General features: G+C 33.9%; 1 protein-coding gene across 1 annotated transcript; it reads left to right on the forward strand.

Moving 5' to 3' along the window:
* The first annotated feature begins 14,715 nt into the window (after nt 1-14,715).
* LOC142233941 (uncharacterized) lies at nt 14,716-16,733 on the forward strand. Its single transcript, XM_075305001.1, has one exon. It carries the CDS (start codon nt 14,770-14,772, stop codon nt 16,591-16,593), a length of 1,824 nt encoding a protein of 607 aa, XP_075161116.1. The 5' UTR covers nt 14,716-14,769; the 3' UTR covers nt 16,594-16,733.
* The last annotated feature ends 3,725 nt before the right edge of the window (nt 16,734-20,458 follow it).

The following is a 20,458-nucleotide window of genomic DNA, read 5'->3' on the forward strand; positions in this document are numbered from 1 at the left end:
CGGTTCATAATCATGGTTGCCACTAGAGCCAAAAATAATCTACCAAAATTTTATTTCTATAGAAAATTTTGTCAAAATTTTATTTCTAGATAAAATGTTGTTAAATTTTTATTAAAATTTCATCATTGTCAAAATTTTATTTCTATAGAAAATTTTGTCAAAATTTTATTTCTATAGAAAATTTTTGTTCAAATTTTATTCGGTTCATAATCATGGTTGCCACTCGAGCCAAAAATAATTTACCAAGATTTTATTTCTATAGAAAATTTTGTCAAAAGTTTATTTCTATAGAAAATTTTGTTAAAATTTTATTTCCGTAGAAATTTTTGTCAAAATTTGCTTTCTATAGCAAATTTTGTCAAAATTTTTATTTCTATAGAAAATTTTGTGAAAATTTTATTTCTATAGAAAATTTTGTTAAAATTTTATTTCTGTAGAAAATTTTGTCAAAATTTTATGTCTACTTTGTCAAACTGAATTATAACGTATTGGATCGATCTTTTTTGATTTAATATATACCACGTATGGACTTACATACAATTTAGAAGATGGTGTTAGGAGGTTTTAAGATACCTTGCCATCGGCAAGCGTTACCGCAACTTAAGTAATTCGATTCTGGATGGCAGTGTTTAGAAGAAGTTTCTACGCAATCCATGATGGAGGGTACATAAGCTTCGGCCTGGCCGAACTTACGGCCGTATATACTTGTTTTCTTCTAGGATTCCTAGAATGTTGTAGGGAATGCAGTTAAGAAGAACAATTACGAATCCACTCAAAAACAGAACTTCTAGGTTCAAAATACTGACCTCATTTTTAAAATTTTTGCAAAAAAATAAATTGTAGGGGCCCATATCTCGCAAACGGTAAAAGATAATGGCACACGCACGCGAACTTTTTTGTTATAAGTTCTATTCAGCAAAGAAAAAATCATCGAAATCGGTTCAAAATTGCGGAGTTTACAGCTAAAACAAAATTTCATACCACCGAGGTGACCAACTTTCAGCCCGTGGACCCACTAGGAACCCACAAATTGGCAAACTTAGAGGAGCCACCGTGGTGCAATGGTTAGCATGCCCGCCTTGCATACACAAGGTCGTGGGTTCGATTCCTGCTTCTACCGAACACCAAAAAGCTTTTCAGCGGTGGATTATCCCACCTCAGTAATGCTGGTGACATTTCTGAGGGTTTCAAGCTTCTCTAAGTGGTTTTACTGCAATGTGGAACGCCGTTCGGACTCGGCTATAAAAAGAAGGTCCTTTGTCATTGAGCTTAACATGGAATCGGGCAGCACTCAGTGATAAGAGAGAAGTTCACGAATGTGGTATCATAATGGACTGAATAGTCTAAGTGAGCTTGATACATCGGGCTGCCACCTAACCTAACCTAGAGGAAAACACTTCAGCTGTCACACACAGAAAAATTTTGTTGATGTATTTATCCGTTCAAAAGTTACAGAATTATTTCAAAAAAAATCGATTTGGAACCACTGTGCGCCGTTCGGACTCGACTATAAAAAGGAGGTCCTTGTCATTGAGCTTAACACAGAATCGGGCAGCACTCAGTGATAAGAGAGAAGTTCACCACTGTGGTATCACAATGGACTGAATAGTCTAATGAGCCAGATATATCGGGCTGCCACTATACCTAACCTAACTCTGTACACTCAAAAAAAGGTTTACTTGTATCCAAAGATTTTGACCTTCCTTTAAGGATTTTGGTATTGATTCCGAGCCAAAGATGCGGGTTCTTTAAAATAAGGAAATTTGTTTGCGACCTATCTGGCTTTAAATCTAGGATCTATAAAATTAAAATTATCGAATTTTCATTCTATTTTTCCGGTATATTAATAAAGGTATTCACGTACAAACAAATGCCAGTTTACAAATCAATATTATGACGAATACTTCGAAGTAAAAAATATTTTCTTAATTCCAAAAAAACTTTAAACCAAAGATGCTAAGTCCTTAAAATAAGTCTTAGCCTATATTTGAAGCGTTTTCATCTTAAATCTAAAGATTCAATATTTCAGTTCATTTAAGGACGATTTCTTTAACTAAAAAATGTCTTTCTTTACTTTAAGGAAAATTTGCCTTAGTTTAAAGCAGGGATCCGGAGCGGAGCGTGGAGCGGAGCGGAGCAAGCCCTTTTTTTGCCGGAGCGGGAGCGACATTTCTAAAATCCGGAGCGGAGCGGTTTTTCATTCGTATTACTACAAAGATGTTTGTAATGAACGTCAAATAAATGCAATTAAACGATCTTATTTATATTTAATTTTTTAGTTTTCTACACTGAAAAAAATATTGTCGTGAAGTCAAAGATTCCATGTCCTTAGAATAAGAATGCAAATTTTGCTTAACATGGAAGACGCATTTCTCTAAAATAAGGTTTTTTATACCCATCACCATAGAATGGTGACGGGGGTATAATAAGTTTGTCATTCCGTTTGTAATACATCGAAATATCGATTTCCGACTATATAAAGTATATATATATTCTTGATCAGGGAGAAATTCTAAGACGATATAACGATGTCCGTCTGTCTGTCTGTCTGTTGTAATCACGCTACAGTCTTCAATAATGAAGCAATCGTGCTGAAATTTTGCACAACCTCGTCTTTTGTCTGCAGGCAGGTCAAGTTCGAAGATGGGTTATATCGGTCCAGGTTTTGATATAGTCCCCATATAAACCGACCTCCCGATTTGGGGTCTTGGGCTTATAGAAATCGTATTTTTTATCCAATTTGCCTGAAATTTGAAATCTGGAGGTATTTTATGACCGTAAAGAGGTGTGCTGAAAATGGTGAGTATCGGTCCATATTTTGGTATAGCCCCCATATAGACCGATTTCCCGATTTTACTTCTTGGGCTTCTAGAATCCGAAGTTTTTATCCTATTTGCCTGAAATTGGAAATCTAGAGGTATTTTCGGGTCATAAAGAGGTGTGCCGAAAATAGGGAGTAGCGGTCCATGTTTTAGTATAGTCCCCATAAGAACGATCTCCCGATTTAACTCCTTGGGTTTCTAGAAACCGTAATTTTTATCTGATTTGCCTGAAATTGTAAATATTCTGGTATTTTATTCTCGGTCCATTTGGTAATGCCTCCATATAGACCGACTTCACTTGAATTGCTTGAAACTCAATGTAAAATTTCCAGATTTTACTTCTACATATTTAAGATTTCAAATCAAGACGTTATTTTATAATTTTCTTGCACACTTACAAGAGATGTTAATGATTCCTCTAAAACTCAAACAAAAATGGTTCTTATAAATCCAGAATCTGATATAGTCCTCATAGGTGAAATCTTTAAATTTATCTTCGGGAAGTGTCCTCAAGTCCTCAAGCCCTCCTAAAATTTCAAAGGAAACCCTAATATTTGGTTCATGGTGGTGGGTATTTAAGGTTCGGCCCGGCCGAATTTAGTGCTGTATATACTTGTTTTCTTGTCCAAAAGGCAATAAACTTTTGAATGAAGTTGTAATGTCCTTATAATTAAGTGATTTTACTTAAAAATGTGTATCATAACATGAAAGATAAAATTTTTGAGGTAAGGTCAACGTGACTTTAATAATTAAGAAAAATTCTTTAAAATTAATAAAATTGTCTTTAAATTTGTTTCCTTTTTGCATCTTGCCTACAAAGCAAAAAATCGTTAAAAAATAAGACATGTTTTTCAACACTTTATTTTAAAGACGCTTTTTACTTGAAACATAGCATAATTTCTACTGGAAGTCGAGTCTTAATATGGAAAAAAAATAACTCGTTAACTCGTTTTTAAAGGATTTTGATAACAACTGACGAAAAAAATCTAAAAAAATTAAAAATTAACATATGCTTCCTAGAATGCTTCCTTTAATGAAGTCAAAATGGATTTAATATTTCTGAAAAAATCTTCAAAATTAATAAAATATTTCAACACATTGTTTTAAAGTTATTATACCCTAAACCACATAGTGGTTAGGGTATAACAAGTTTGATCTGCCAAAAAATGTGCCTACAAGAAATATTGATTTTAGACCCCATAAAATATATACCGATCGACTCAGAATAACCTCCTGAGTCGATCTAGTGCTTGGCGTCCGTCCGTCCATCCGTCCGTCTGTCCATGTATTTGTTGTTCACAGGATTTCGGTCGCAATTATTAACCGATTTTGATGAAATTTGGTACAGGGAGTTTTTTTGGGCACAAGGACGAACGTTATTGAATTTGGAAGAAATCGGATCAAATTTAGATATAGCTCCCATATATATGTATTGCCCGATTTCGACAAATGGGGTCACGTTGCACTTTTTTTACTAACCGATCGTCGTCAAATTTAGCACAAAATAATCTTCTGTATCACCCTTTAAGTCTGAAAATTTCATCGAAATCGGTTCAGATTTAGATATAGGTCCCATATATATGTATCGCCTCAATTGAACAAATAATACAATGTTTGTACTATAATTTTCTCGAATAGGAGCGGAGCGATTTTTTTTTTCTCGGAGCGGAGCGGAGCGAAAAAAATGGACCGCTCCGGATCCCTGGTTTAAAGACATGCAACTTTAACGAAGGGACGCAAATTTTCAAAATGTGTGTCCTAAATTTAATGAAAAAAATTTTTGAAGCAAAGATTATAAACCTTCTTTTAATTAAAATTTCATTATTTTAAAGAAATTTGTCCTTAATAGTGTGTAAATTGCACATCCTAAAATTGAGGTTGCGCAATCTTTAATATCACGTAAATATTTTTTTCAGTGTAGATATCGGAACCGATTTAGATGATATTTCCCAGGTTTAATTGAAACCACAGAACGTGACCTTGTCCTAAATTTGAGTAAGATCAGTTAAGAAATGAGGCCTCTATGGTCAAACATAAGGTTATTAAATTTAAATTTTTCAAAATCGGGCGATACATATATATATGGGAGCTATATCTACATCTGAACCGATTTCGATGAAATTTTGCACGTACCGTTAGTACTATAGAGGACTGGATCTAGCCAACTTTGAGTAAGATCGGATAATAAATAAGGATCTATGGCCAAATTTGGGAAAATCGGGCTAATATATATGGGAGCCATATCTAAATCTGAACCGATTTCAATGATTTTTTGCACATAAAGGGTGATACGGTCAACATTTGGTCAATATAAACTTGACGTATTTCTTTCAATTTTGCATTTAAAAAATGTAGAATGTTGCTCCTATTTTGATTTTGGAATTCACTCTTCAGTTGTCAAAATGCCGTCCAAGCAAGAAGAGCAGCGTATCAAAATTTTGCTCGCGCATCGCGAAAATCCGAGCTACTCGCACGCAAAGCTGGCAAAATCGCTAAAAGTTCCCAAATCAACCGTTACAAATGTAATTAAAGTGTTTGGGGAACGTTTGTCGATAGCCAGGAAGTCTGGATCGGGGGGAAATCGAAAACCGGAAGCCGCTGAGACGACAAAGAGAGTTGCCGGTAGTTTCAAGCGAAACCCTAACCTCTCTCTCCGAGATGCCGCAAATAAGCTGGGTGTATCGTCTACAACCGTGCATCGAGCCAAAAAACGAGCCGGACTATCGACTTACAAGAAGGTAGTGACTCCAAATCGCGATGATAAGCAAAATACGACGGCCAAAGCGCGATCCCGGAGGCTGTACACGACGATGCTGACGAAGTTTGACTGCGTGGTAATGGACGACGAAACCTACGTCAAATCCGACTACAAGCAGCTTCCGGGACAGGAGTTTTATACGGCAAAAGGAAGGGGAAAGGTAGCAGATATTTTCAAGCATATAAAACTCTCAAAGTTCGCAAAGAAATATCTGGTTTGGCAAGCCATCTGTACCTGTGGCTTGAAAAGCAGCATTTTCATAGCTTCCGGGACTGTCAACCAAGAAATTTACGTGAAAGAGTGTTTGAATAAACGTCTGCTGCCTTTCCTGTAGAAACACGGTTGTTCCGTACTGTTTTGGCCGGATTTGGCATCTTGCCATTACGGTAAAAAGGCCATGGAGTGGTACGCCGCCAACAACGTGCAGGTGGTTCCCAAGGACAAGAACCCTCCCAACACGCCAGAGCTCCGCCCAATTGAGAAATACTGGGCTATTGTCAAGCGGAACCTAAAGAAGACCAAAAAACTGCTAAGGACGAGCAGCAGTTCAAGGCAAACTGGCTTTCTGCGGCGAAGAAGGTGGACAAGGTGGCTGTACAAAATCGGATGGCAGGTGTCAAGCGTGAGGCCCGGCAATTCGGATTTGGAAAAGCGAAGTCCTAACTGAATATTTTTCCTGAATTTTATACTAGTTGAACTTGAAAACGAAATTTAATTTGATTTTTTAAATAAACGATTTCACCGATTTACACTCGTTTTCCCTTGACCAAATTTTGACCGTATCACCCTTTAGTAATATAGTTATGTGTGCCAAATTTGATTGAAATCGGTTCAGATTTAGATATAGCTTCCATATATATCTTTTTCTGATTTCGACAAAAATGGTCAAAATACCAACATTTTCCTTGTTAAATCGCCACTGCTTAGTCGAAAAGTTGTAAAAATGACTCTAATTTTCCTAAACTTCTAATACATATATATCGAGCGATAAATCATAAATAAACTTTTGCGAAGTTTCCTTAAAATTGCTTCAGATTTAAATATTTTTTTACTAAAATTGTGTTCCACCCTAGTGCATTAGCCAACTTAAATTTGGAGTCTATAGATTTTGTAAAAGTCTATCAAATTCTGTCCAAATCGAGTGATATTTAAATGTATGTATTTGGGACAAACCTTTATATATAGCACCCAACACATTTGACGGATGTGATATGGTATCGAAAATTTAGATCTACAAAGTGGTGCAGGGTATAATATAGTCGGCCCCGCCCGACTTTAGACTTTCCTTACTTGTTTTGTGCTAACTTTAATGACGTGAACTAAAAATAAGAAAAAAGTTGTATATAAATATAACGCACAATTTTACTACAAAATAAAATAGTTCATATTTTTCTAAAATGGCAGAAGTTTGCTTAAATTGAGTTCATAAGTCTCTAAAATGAGTAAATTTTACTAAAATTGTACCTGTCTTGAACTTCGTACTGCGCTAAAGACATTTAAACAATTTTTAAATCCAATTTTTTCTTTAAACATAGCAAATTTTCTTAAACAACAGAAAAAAATTAATTATTTTTAAAAAAATTTCTTCAGTTTGACAAAAGTATTAACTTATTTATGTTATAACATGTTGCAATTAGAAAACTATTTTAGTTAAAATTTTTTTTTAAATAAACCTTCAATTTCTCCCACGGTGGGTTCACTTTTTTTTTGGGTGTGTGAACAACAAAAATACATGGACAGGGGGACAGACGGACGGACTCCAAGCGCTAGATCGACTCAGGAGATGATTCTGAGTCGATCTGTATATATTTTATGGGGTCTAAAATCAATATTTCTGGTAGGCACATTTTTTGGCAGATCAAAGGTATTATGACCACTTTGTGGTTTAGGGTATAATAAAAATTTAAAAGTATAAAATTATTTCTTCTAAAGATAAATTATACAATAAATAATTACAGAAGAAGTCAATTTATTTTTTAATCAAGTATAGTTTTTATTTCTTATTAATTTTTTGATTGATGAAATTTCAACTAAAACAAAGGGTAAATTGTAAGGGCCGATGTTGAATGTGAACCACACCTAAACGCCAAGTTTTTTTCCGAATTTTATTTGACATTTCTCTATTTCAGACTTATTCAATTTGAACCATGGAGAGATACACAATCCAACAACGTGTTAAATGGTTCCAAGAAATGGCAATATTGGATGATCAATTTTCGAAGAAAATCATCTTCAGTGCACGCTCACAAAAAATCGCTTCTGTAACATATACTCCCAAACATATTTTGCTTCAAGCATATACATTTTTGGGTATTGCCCAAACATTTATATGTTTGATCTCTTCCAATATATAATATGTTTGAAAGCATATTGGTCTAAACAATATATGTTTGGGTAGTCTAAGTTCCAAACATTTTGTATTTTTGCATCCAAATTCAATAATGTTGTCTTCCAAAAAACAATATGTTATTATGTGAACATATAATATGTTTGGAAGCATTTTGCACCCAAAAATATTATATGCTTAAAAAAAATTCTCCCAAACAATTTTGTGCTCAAAATTTTATTTATTTATTTATTTATATATTTACAATCATAATGAATTATGAAAATAAACAGGTAATATAGCTGCTAACAACATAGGTTTTCGACCTAAATGCTCAAAATTTAGTTTCTGCCCAATTGTATATTCCCCCATATCTTTCTCACTTCCACGAGATTTTTTAGTTCTTAGCACCTTTTTCTGTAATGCAAACATTGTAGAAGAAATTATTCAATTGTATGATTTTTTTATTTTAATTTTACCTTTTGCCGGACGGGGATTCGAACAGCGGACCACACAGTTTGTAAGGATCAAAGAAGTAGCTGATCAATTGCCCAAGGAAAAATAAAATGTTAATTTTGTAATAACAAGCAACAACCACCAACTTAATTCAATATCGCTCCCTGTTAAATAGCGCTCCAAGCTACTAAACACATATATGTTTATAGGCTATTTCTAAATTAATATATGTTTGCATCCAAGCATATTATAGTTACAAACGTTTTATGTCCCAAACATAATGTGTTCTAACATATTAACATATATGTCCCAAACATGTTATGCTAGTTTATGAACATGTTATGCTAGTTTATGCTTGCACTCAAAAATATTGTGTTTAAAAATTTGTGTTCCAAACATATAATGTTTATAGCCAAACATATGAAAAACAGTATTTTTCATCCGTGTGATGAGGCACATTTTCACCTCAGAGGATTCGTCAATAAACAGAATTGCCGCATTTGGGCGAATGAGAATCCAAGAGTGATTGCCGAAAAACCAATGCACCCACAAAGAGTGACTGTTTGGTGCGCTTATGGGCTGGCGGCATCATTTTTTCCAAAATGAGGGCCGCATTTTTTCCAAAATGAGGCCGGTCAGGCAGTTACTGTGAATGGTGCTAGCTATCGTGAGATGATAACGAACTTTTTATGGTCCGAAGTGGAAGATATGGATGTGGACGATATGTGGTTTCAACAGGACGGTTCCACTTGCCACACAGCTAACGAAACAATAGCTCTTTTGCGCAACAAATTCAATGGCCGTGTTATCTCACGTAATGGCGATGCCAATTGGCCGTCAGGATCATGTGATTTGACACCGTTGGACTTTTTTCTTTGGGGTTCTTTGAAAGAAAAGGTGTACGTCGATAAGCCAGCAACAATTCAAGAGCTAAAGGATGAGATAATTCGGCACATTAACGGCATAGAACCTCCATTATGCCTCAGCGTCATCGAAAATTTAGACCATCGGATGAAGGTGTGCCACCGAGGTCGCGGCGCCCATTTGGCCCATATTTTGTTCAACACATAATTGAATAATACCAATATATCATAATAAAATAAAATTATAATAATTTCCTAAATAGTTTGTGTATGGACCAATTTTGCATGATTGTTATAGACATTATAGTAACACCATGTAGCAAATTTCAACCGGATCGGATGAATTTTGCTCCTCCAAGAGGTTCCGGAGGTCAAATCTGGGGATCGGTTTATATGGGGGCTATATATAATTATGGACCTATTTCGACCAATTTTTGCATCAGATCAGATGAATTTTGATCTTCCAAGAGGCTCCGGAGGTCAAATCTGGGGATCGGTTTATATAAGGGCTATATATAATTATGGACCGATATGGACCAATTCTGGCATGGTTGGTTGAGACCAGGGATCCGGAGCGGTCCATTTTTTTCGCTCCGCTCCGGAGAAAAATAACCGCTCCGCTCCACGCTCCGCTCCGAGAAAAAAAAATCGCCCCGCTCCACGCTCCACTCCACGCTCCGCTCCGCTCCTCTTCGAGAAAATTATAGTACAAACATTGTATTATTTGTTCAATTGAGTTTTATTTTATTTAGAAAAATCGGGCGGTACATATATGGGAGCTATAGCTAAATCTGAACCGATTTCGATGATTTTTTGCACATATAGTTAGTGCTATAGAAGATTACATTTCGCTAACTTTGAGTAAGATCGGTTGATAAATATGACCTAATTTGGCAAAATCGGGCGATACATATATATGGGACCTATATCTAAATCTTAACCGATTTCTATGAAATTTTCAGACTTAAAGGGTGATACAGAAGATTATTTTGTGCTAAATTTGACGACGATCGGTTAGTAAAAAAGTGCAACGTGACCCCATTTGTCGAAATCGGGCATACATATATATGGGAACTATATCTAAATTTGATCCGATTTCTTCCAAATTCAATAACGTTCGTCCTTGTGCCCAAAAAAACTCCCTGTACCAAATTTCATCAAAATCGGTTAGTAATTGCGACCGAAATCCTGTGAACAACAAATACATGGACAGACGGACACCAAGCGCTAGATCGACTCAGGAGGTGATTCTTAGTCGATCGGTATATATTTTATGGGGTCTAAAATCAATATTTCTTGTAGGCACATTTTTTGGCAGATTAAACTTATTATACCCTAACCACTATGTGGTTTAGGGTATAATGACTTTAAAACAATGTGTTGAAACATTTTATTAATTTTGAAGATTTTTCAGAAATATTAAATCCATTTTGACTTCATTAAAACGAAATTTGCATTCATGTTAGGATACACATTTTTATGTCGAATCATTTAGCTATAAGGATAAACAGACTTCATTGAAAAGTTTAGAGACTTTTAGACAAGGAAAAACTTTTTTTCAGAGAAATACGTCTTCTATTCTAAGCAAAATTCGTATTTGAAGCATGTGAAGTATTTGGCCTCCCGACAATATTCTTTGCGGTGCACCATCTACTCTTTAATATGTGATAGAAACCAAATTTATGAAAATGGACCAAATTCTGTTTGGTCTGACCATCGGACCACTTTTAAAAATTAGAAATCTTTTGGACCAATTTTGGCCCGATCGGACCAAAACGGCAACGCTGATTGGAATTGAAAGTCTATACACAGAGTAGAAGTAACTGCTCTCCGAAAGTTTTTTATATTTGTAATGTTTTTGTTATATTTGTAATGTGTGTGTGTATGTTTATGTTTGCAACAACCTCCATCGACATCAGGGGCCAAATCACCGCAGTCGAAATCGAGTACTTCGTCATCGTAATGCAGTTTACGCGGATCACCGCAGTCGTTATCGAATTGTTTCTACTCGAAGTTGAACACGATAGGTAGCATGCTATCGAAAACGAAGTAGGTAGTGATTTTTGAGCAGAAAAAAGGTAAACAAAAAGAAAAAAGTTGGTGAAAATGTAATTATTATTCCATTTTGGCAAAATACATTTAAGAAAATATAATATTACTTGCATTTAGGGAATCGGATCAAAGAAAGGAATGCTCAGTAGCCGCTTCAAAAAAACTTATTTTTTCAAGAAACATATTTAAAAGCTTCTTTTGACATATGAAAACGCCTTTTAAATCTATGGATATTAAAAACACAATTTACTCTTACTCTACTTCAGGCAATGCTAAAGGACTGCTTTTGTCACGAATATTTTTCCTTATTAATGCCACTTTGTACTCATCGTCTGAATCCGAAAACGAGGAAAAAAACACTTGGATTCATAATATATTTTTACACATATATTTTAACATACAAAAACAATATAAATATCTCAGAAATAACATAATTTGATAACAAAACATTATTTTGAAATTGTACTCTCTTTTCTTATTACCATATGTTTACAGCAATGTAAAAAAAAGTAGTAGACAAAATAAATTACGATCGAATGCGGTGATCCAAAAATTTAATACGATCGAAATGTTTCTCTATACGAAACAGAACTCGATGACGAATGCGGTGATTTGGCCCCAGTCCGTGGTATACCTACGAATATTCTTACTCAGATCTAGTGTTACCTAATTTCGCTTTTTTCCCCTTTATTGTATAATAAATGTATATGCGCACATTTTTCAACCAAAATTGAAACTATCCATAATTTTAATTAAATTTTCGAGAACTAATATCAGAAATAAGAGAATGCTAGGATATAGTACAATAGTAAAGCAAATGTGAATGAGAAAAGCATGCCCGGTTCCAAAGATTTTGTCTTTACTTTAACAGTTTGGGTATTAATTCCGAGCCAAAGAAGCGGAGAATACAAGTAAGGATACTTTAAAGACGTAATTCTCTTTTAAATTTGGGGGTTATGTACTTGCTTCTAGGAAGCAAATGTTAATTTTTCATTTTTTTAGATTTTTTTCGTCAGTTGTTATCAAAATCCTTTAAAAACGAGTTAACGAGTTATTTTTTTTTTTTCATATTAAGACTCGACTTCCAGTAGAAATTATGCTATGTTTCAAGTAAAAAGCGTCTTTAAAATAAAGTGTTGAAAAACATGTCTTATTTTTTAACGATTTTTTGAGATGCAAAAAGGAAACAAATTTAAAGACAATTTTATTAATTTTAAAGAATTTTTCTTAATTATTAAAGTCACGTTGACCTTACCTCAAAAATTTTATCTTTCATGTTATGATACACATTTTTAAGTAAAATCACTTAATTATAAGGACAGTACAACTTCATTCAAAAGTTTATTGCCTTTTGGACAAGAAAAAAACTTTATTTTACAGAAATGCGTCTTCCATGTTAAGCAAAATTTGCATTCTTATTCTAAGGACATGGAATCTTTGACTTCACGACAATATTTTTTTCAGTGTAGAAAACTAAAAAATTAAATATAAATAAGATCGTTTAATTGCATTTATTTGACGTTCATTACAACCATCTTTGTAGTAATACGGGATGAAATTGATCGAAAGTACTGTTGTTACTTTTACAACACATACTAGAGATATATTTTGACATTTGTCGTTTTTGAAAACAATTACTAAAAAAACACGTTGTGTTTTCCCCAATGTACGTACGTACAAAAATACATATCGTACATTTTAAACGTTTGCTCACACTACGCTAAGTACTAGCTAAATTTGAAATTACCTACACAGTGTAATTTCAAAGTTACACATTTCATTCAAGTAATATTTTATTCGGAGCGGAGCGGTTTTTCATTTGGAAACCGCTCCGCTCCCGCTCCGGCTTAAAAAGGGCTTGCTCCGCTCCACGCTCCGCTCCGCTCCGGATCCCTGGTTGAGACCATATACTAACACCATGTAGCAAATTTCAACCGGATCGGATGAATTTTGCTCCTACACGAGGCTCCGGAGGTCAAATTTGGGGATCGGACTATATATATATACGGGGACTCTATATAATTATAGACCGATATAGATAAATTTTTACATGTTTGTTAGAGAAAATGTACTAACAACACGTGCCAAATTTTAACAGGATCGGATGAATTTTGCTCCTCCACGAGGCTCCGGAGGTCAAATTTGGGGATCGGACTACATATATGCGGGGACTCTATATAATTATAGACCGATATGGATAAATTTTTACATGGTTGTTAGAGAAAATTTACTAACAAATCGTGCCAAATTTTAACAGGATCGGATGAATTTTGCTCCTCCAAGAGGATCCGGAGGTTAAATCTGGGCATCGGTTTATATGGGGCCTATATATAATTATAGACCGATATCGATAAATTTTTGCATGGTTGTTAGAGACCATATACTAACATTACGTACTAAATTTCAACCGGATCGAATGAACTTTTCTCCTCCAAGAGGCTCCGGAGGTCAAATCTGTGGATCAGGTTATATGGGGGCTATATATAATTATAGATTGATGTGGACCAATTTTTGCACGGTTGTTAAAGACCATATACTAACATCATGTACTAAATTTCAGCCGAATCGGATGAAATTTGCTTCTCTTAGAGGCTCCGCAAGCCAAATCTGGGGATCGGTTTATATGAGGGCTATATATAATTATGAATCGATGTGGACGAATTTTTGCATGGTTGTTAGAGATCATATGCTGACACCATGTACCAAATTTCAACCGGATCGGATGAAATTTGCTTCTCTTAGAGGCTCCGCAAGCCAATTCTGGGGGCCCAGTTATATGGGGGCTATACGTAAAAGTGAACCGATATGGCCCATTTGCAATACCATCCGCCCTACATCAATAACAACTACTTGTGCCAAGTTTCAAGTCGATAGTTTGTTTCGTTCGGAAGTTAGCGTGATTTCAACAGACGGAAGGACGGACATGCTCAGATCGACTCAGAATTTCACAACGACCCACAATATATATACTTTATATGGGGTCTTAGACCAATATTTCGATGTGTTACAAACGGAATGACAAAGTTAATATACCATCGTCAATAAAAACTAAATTAAATGCTATAATACATTTTGTGATTAATTTTTGATTTAATTTAAACATTAATTCAATAAATAAATTTTTTAATTGAATATTTTGTTTACTTTTATTTTACCACTAATGTTTACTTTTATTTTATTCGGGAAAAAATTCATAAATGGTAGTTAAAAAAATTCGAATATGAATATTCAAAAAAAAATGTACTACAATTTCTCGCCATTTCATTATCCCATAAAACAGTTTACGTTCGTTTTTTTTTTACTAATAAATTTCTTTGGGAGCAGAACCGTACTTGTAAACATGTTTTCTAAATGAAAACATGCTTGGCAAGTGGCAATTAGAACCACAACGAACAACAAATTGTCCATATTTTACACAGTTAGTTCCTTCAAATTAGATCAGTAACGGAAAGCAGAAACTCCTATAAATACGGAAAATAAGCGATAATCTCTATGAAGATAGTAAAATTTTGTATAGTGTTGATAACTCTAATTTCAAGAGTCCTAACGGCGAAACAATCTTTGGCTACTGTTATAGAGGAATTAAATGAAAACCTACGTATGCAGTGGAATTTATTGTTAACAACTGAAATTAATAATGAAATCGAGTTATTACTGAAGCCCATAGAAATTCCAAAATTACTTATAGCCACAAATAATGATAAGCATATGGAATGGAGAAATATTGGAATACAACACAAACATAAGTTCCTGGCAATAGCCTATGTTATTGGTGAGGATATAAGGCAAAGGGAAAATAATAGGAAGCAAGTGGAGAGATTGAGAAATTCTATTATGGATAATTTACACTTTATTGATATTTTGTGGATATATCAAATGGCTAATAGCACAGATTTGGAATTTTTTGCAAAGTCCCAATGGATAGCAGGTTATATGAACACCCTATACTTTGTGAATGGCGACCTATATTCGTATTCACCAGTACCACGATTCAATGTAAAGAAGCTACTTACGGTTGAAGACTATTACAATCGGAAACCTATAACAAATTATCATAGCTATCCCCTGACAACTGCAGTTATACAAAATCCCCCCGGATGCTATAAATATACGAACTCCAAGGGCGCGATAATTACCACGGGAACATTATGGAAACCCTTGCAGCTTTTTATAGATATATACAATTTTCAGAGCAATGAATTCGTCTACAAATATGATTCATTTGATTATGAGACCATAGTTCATGCGATCCGTGAGAAAAAAATCGACATTTTACCATCTTCAGTTTATGGTTGGAACAATGTGACGCACAGTCGCATTATGAGAAATGTGAATTTTTTGATAACTGTCCCATCGCCGAAAATTATACCTGTGGAGCAGTACATTCGCAAACCTTTCTCAAAGGGGCTATGGTTATTTAATTATATCGGATTATTTACAATGGCAGCCACGCTGACCTATATTCTTAGCAAGGAAACTCCTCTAAATTCAAGCGATTTCATTCGAGCTCTTTTGTACGTCCACAATTGTGTACTCTACCAATATCAATTCAATATTAAAGTTAAGACTTTCTGGGGGAAAATGTGTACAATTTCAATGTTATTTTATGGCTTTGTCGCTATAAATATGTACCAAGCCCGCCTTGCAAGTATTCTGACCATTAATATTTATGAATCGAAAATCGAAACGCTGGACGACCTCAAATCCACCAATCTATTGTTCCTAGTCAGCAGGGTAGATAAAACTTATATTGATAAAATACCCGATCTACCCAAAGTAATTTTGGAACGTATTAAAGTGGTCGATTTTAAATCGCTCTATCATGCTCGCCGCAATTTGAATACTTCGTTTATTCATGGGGCTCTAGAAAATCAATTGGATTATGTTTTCTTTCAACAGAAATATTTATCTACACCGTTGATCCATAAACTCGATATTGTTGTTTATACGGTTCAATCATCTTACACTGTTCGCAAAGATTTACCTTATATCGAACAATTTAATAGATTCTTGGGACACTTATCCTCATCGGGATTATTGGAGAAGTTCGAAGATGAATCATGGTGGGAAGGTATTAATAGTGGCGAAATTCGATTTTTTGATGATCATCAGCAACCCAGGCGAGGTTTATTAAATTTTCATTTTTTTAAACAATCCCTCTTGTTGTGGTTCACTGGAATGTTGTTATCCATCCTAGTGTTTGTCTTCGAAAACATTTTCTATCGAAGAAAGAGCCTATTACAATGTATAAGAAAGATAAAATCTACACCCAAAAAAACAATGAGAGCCCACTATGAAAGAAAGCGGAAATATTAACCTAATATGAAAGATTATGCTACCTAAATACATTTTAAGACACTCAATTCACCCAATATTGAGGACAAATTCTAAATAAACGAAAATTCATAATCTCAGTTTTAAACAAATGTTTTGAAATTTTCTTCTCTCCGTTTAAATCCAAGTCAGGCAATTTTTCCTTAAAGTAAAAAAAAAAAAAACATTTTTTATTAAAAAAAATAATTTTTAAATTATCGGATATATTGAATTTTTAGTTTAAAAATAAAAAAAGCTATAAATATATGCTAAGACTTATTTTGAAGATATGAAAGAATATGCATCCTAGGTTAAAGTTAGGTTAAAGTGGCAGCCCGATTAAGATTCAGGCTCACTTAGACTATTCAGTCCATTGTGATATATATGCATCCTAAATCTCAGGTCACGCAGTTTAACCAAATTAAGGACAAATTCTAAATAAAATAAATAAAATTTCTAAATAAATAAATAAAATTTCTAAATAAATAAAATAAAAATTTTTGCTTTAAACAAGTTTTTCTTTAAATTAAAACCACGATTTAATTCGTTAGATTCACCTTTGATTTAAGGCAATTTTTTTAAATAAAGAAAACCATTTTTGTTCTAATTTTTAATTGTTCTAATTTTTAAATTAAGTTAGATATTCACCCTTATTCCTGAAGTCGCCCTCGCCATCGCTTTTTGTCGCTTTTCGTCAGTCGCCACTAATTGGTATTCCGTTCGTCGATATATTCTGCTATCGAAGAAAATATGTATTGCTGGTGTCGCTTTTTGTCGCCAACATCGTCGCTTTTTGTCGCCTTTAAATTTACCAGCGACGAGTTTAGTGTTTAATTTTTGAAGAAGTTTTACAATTAAAGTAAAAGTGTTGATTTTCAATTCCATTTATTTTTAATAGAAATCCTTCAAGGCCAATGTATTTTATTTCGCACCAAACTTAGGTAACAATTGTGTCGAACTTTGAATGATCCTTGGACACATAATGTCAACGTCGTTCCAATTGTATATGCCGGATATTGTTATTGTCCTAATGTAGATATCTAAATCATTTCCCGAGTCAAATTTATCATTTATTTTGATTTTCGAAGTCAAAATTGGATTACAAACAAATAGCATTTTAAACGCAAATAATTAAAATTCAGTTTTGTATATCAGCTGATTGTTTTCTTTCATGATGATCCTTGTGCCATTGATCTCAGCGTCGTCTCCATTTTTATAGTTTTGGAAGCTTTTACTGTCCTTGAATATATATCCACATTTTTCCCGCGTCAAATTAAATATTTTTCTTGATTTACCGACATAGAATTGCGTCGGAAATAAAAATATTTTAAACCGAAAAAATTAAAATAAATTTTTTTGATCAGCTGATTGTTTTCTAGTGACATCGGACTTTTATTACCGAGTATTGTAATTGGTACAAAAAGTAATCGTCGTCGTCGCCACTTCACAGGAATACCAATTGAATGACGAGACGACTTAAAAGCGACAGACGACAAAAAGCGACGGCGAGAGCGAGGGCGACTTCAGGAATAAGGGTGATTGATTTTAGATTAAAGGTAAAAAAGCTTCAAATATAGGATAAAGGTTTGGTCACACTAAGCAAATATTTGATGAAACTGAGTGTCAAACTTTTTTCCAGCACAATTTTCGAAATATCTGGATACCATTTTTGGAAAACATTTCTATCGCTATAGTGCTATACACACCCAAATCAAACATGTAAGTAAAGCAGAAAGTCGGGCGGGGCCGACTATATCATACCCTAAACCACCCTTACTGAATTAGTAAACATAAGCATTTGTGGGGTAACATTGATATACCCAGCAAAAAAATTTGGAAGTTCTTCCAAATGCACAACTTTAAAAGCACTTCCAGATGATGCACTCCCAATGATGTTCTTTATTTTAACTACCCAGAAAGTTCTTTTAATTCAATTTTTATAACCTGTTTTTTTATACTTTTAATGGGTAATTCCCTGCCAACATTTTTTGAATTTGGGGGCGCTTCTGAGAATCCCCAGTACGTTGAAAACAATCATATACGATATCAAAAACTCGTCGGAAAAGCGCCGTCACTATTGAGAAGTTGTACCACGCCAAGGTACTACAAAAAGGTTTCGCATGAGTGCAATTATTAGGTGCCTTTATAGATCAATTTAGAACGACGCCAATAAGAGTCCCTCCAAACAATCAGAAAAAGCACATTTTAAGATAGTGGTAAAATAATCATTGTGGTCGAGTAAAACACGTTTGTTTAGATATTTAATAATTTGATTAATTATTTACAAATTCTTAAAAATATAACATTTATACCACTATCACATCACATTTAACATAATTTTTTGCATTAATGATGAGGTAGAGTTACAAGTAGCGAGTTACATGTTGCAGCGTCTATCAGCCAGTGTTTTTATTCGATGGAGGCAGCGTGTCTGTAAAATATTTGAAAAACAATCACTTTATTCCATTTGGAAAATCAAAAATTGTTCACCAATATACCTTTCACAATTTTAAGCGTAAAATCTATGTTTCAGAACTTTATTTTCGTTTTTATTTAAATAAAATATAACAAGCTGGTTGCGCTTGGCGTTTCACAAAAAATAAAATGGCTTTTGTAAAAGTAGTGATGGCAAAATACATGTATGAAGTACATTTTGTACTTTATGATATGCTGCCCCCCATCACAGTAGGATGGTTGTAGTGACATTTACGAGTCTGTGGTAGCGATGAAGATGAAATGGAACTTTGAAATGCTGGCAGGGTTTTAACTTTTTTGTTTCAAATAGGTTAACCTTTAACCGGTGAGGTGAAATTTTTTTGCGTAATTTGCGACGTGTTGTAAATTTTACCCCCTCTTTTACATTAATATTTTTTCTGTAAAAAAATGTTTTTTTTTGTATCATTATTATATTTGTTGATTAGTAAACATTGTATTTATCGAAAATAAAACAATATTTCGAAATATTATATGTTCTTTCAATGATTAACATATACTTTATTTCACACGTCTTTTTTAAAATATATGTAAACGAGTGTTCGAGGTGGTAAATTTTACCACCACGTACCCAGTTAAAGGTTAAAAACAGAGTAAGAATTCATAAAATGGTACAAATCATTTAAATTTTGTCGAAATAAATGATAAATCCAATCTGAAAAAATTGTGATTTTTTGAAAATATATGAGGTCAAACATTTCCGACAACCGTTAGAATCCATTAAAAATTATAAAAATTATTTATTTTACAAAATATCACAGAATTTTTTAATTTACATCCAAAACATTGAATTCGGATCACACCTAAAGAAGTGATGCAAATTCAGTACAACGCCTGTTGAAATGGAGGACTTCCTTCCTATGACATGCCCATGTTAAATTCATCGCTTCTGCGACAATTTTGCACTACTTCCGGATCCAAAAAGAACATTTTCATTACTTTTTTGGCGACGCTGGGTAGGTATGGGAGATAAACCGCAGTTGCATATTTAAGAAAATTAAGGGGTACATGTTTATGGGTGCTTTGTATCAATCTGACTATAGCTCATAGTCAGTGTTGCCAGGGAAAATGTTCGGTTTACCCTACAAGGACAAAAAAAGTTCCCTACTTTCCCATACATTCCCAAACAATTTTCCCTACAATATTTTTCGTTAAATTGAAACAAATTTTATAAAACAAAAATGGTTCTAAGTACTTTATTATCTTAATACATGAATATGCAACGTATAACATATAACTTAGAATATAAATTTGTATTACCACCACGGTTGCCACAGTTGGTAGAATTGTAACCAAAATAGTATTTTTTTTTTTTGTTAAATCTCTACAAAATAAAATTTTGGAAAAAGTTTCTATAAACAAATTTTTGTGAGAA

The sequence above is a fragment of the Haematobia irritans genome, chromosome 4 (assembly GCF_050003625.1).
Source record: "Haematobia irritans isolate KBUSLIRL chromosome 4, ASM5000362v1, whole genome shotgun sequence".
Taxonomy (NCBI): Eukaryota; Metazoa; Arthropoda; class Insecta; order Diptera; family Muscidae; genus Haematobia; species Haematobia irritans.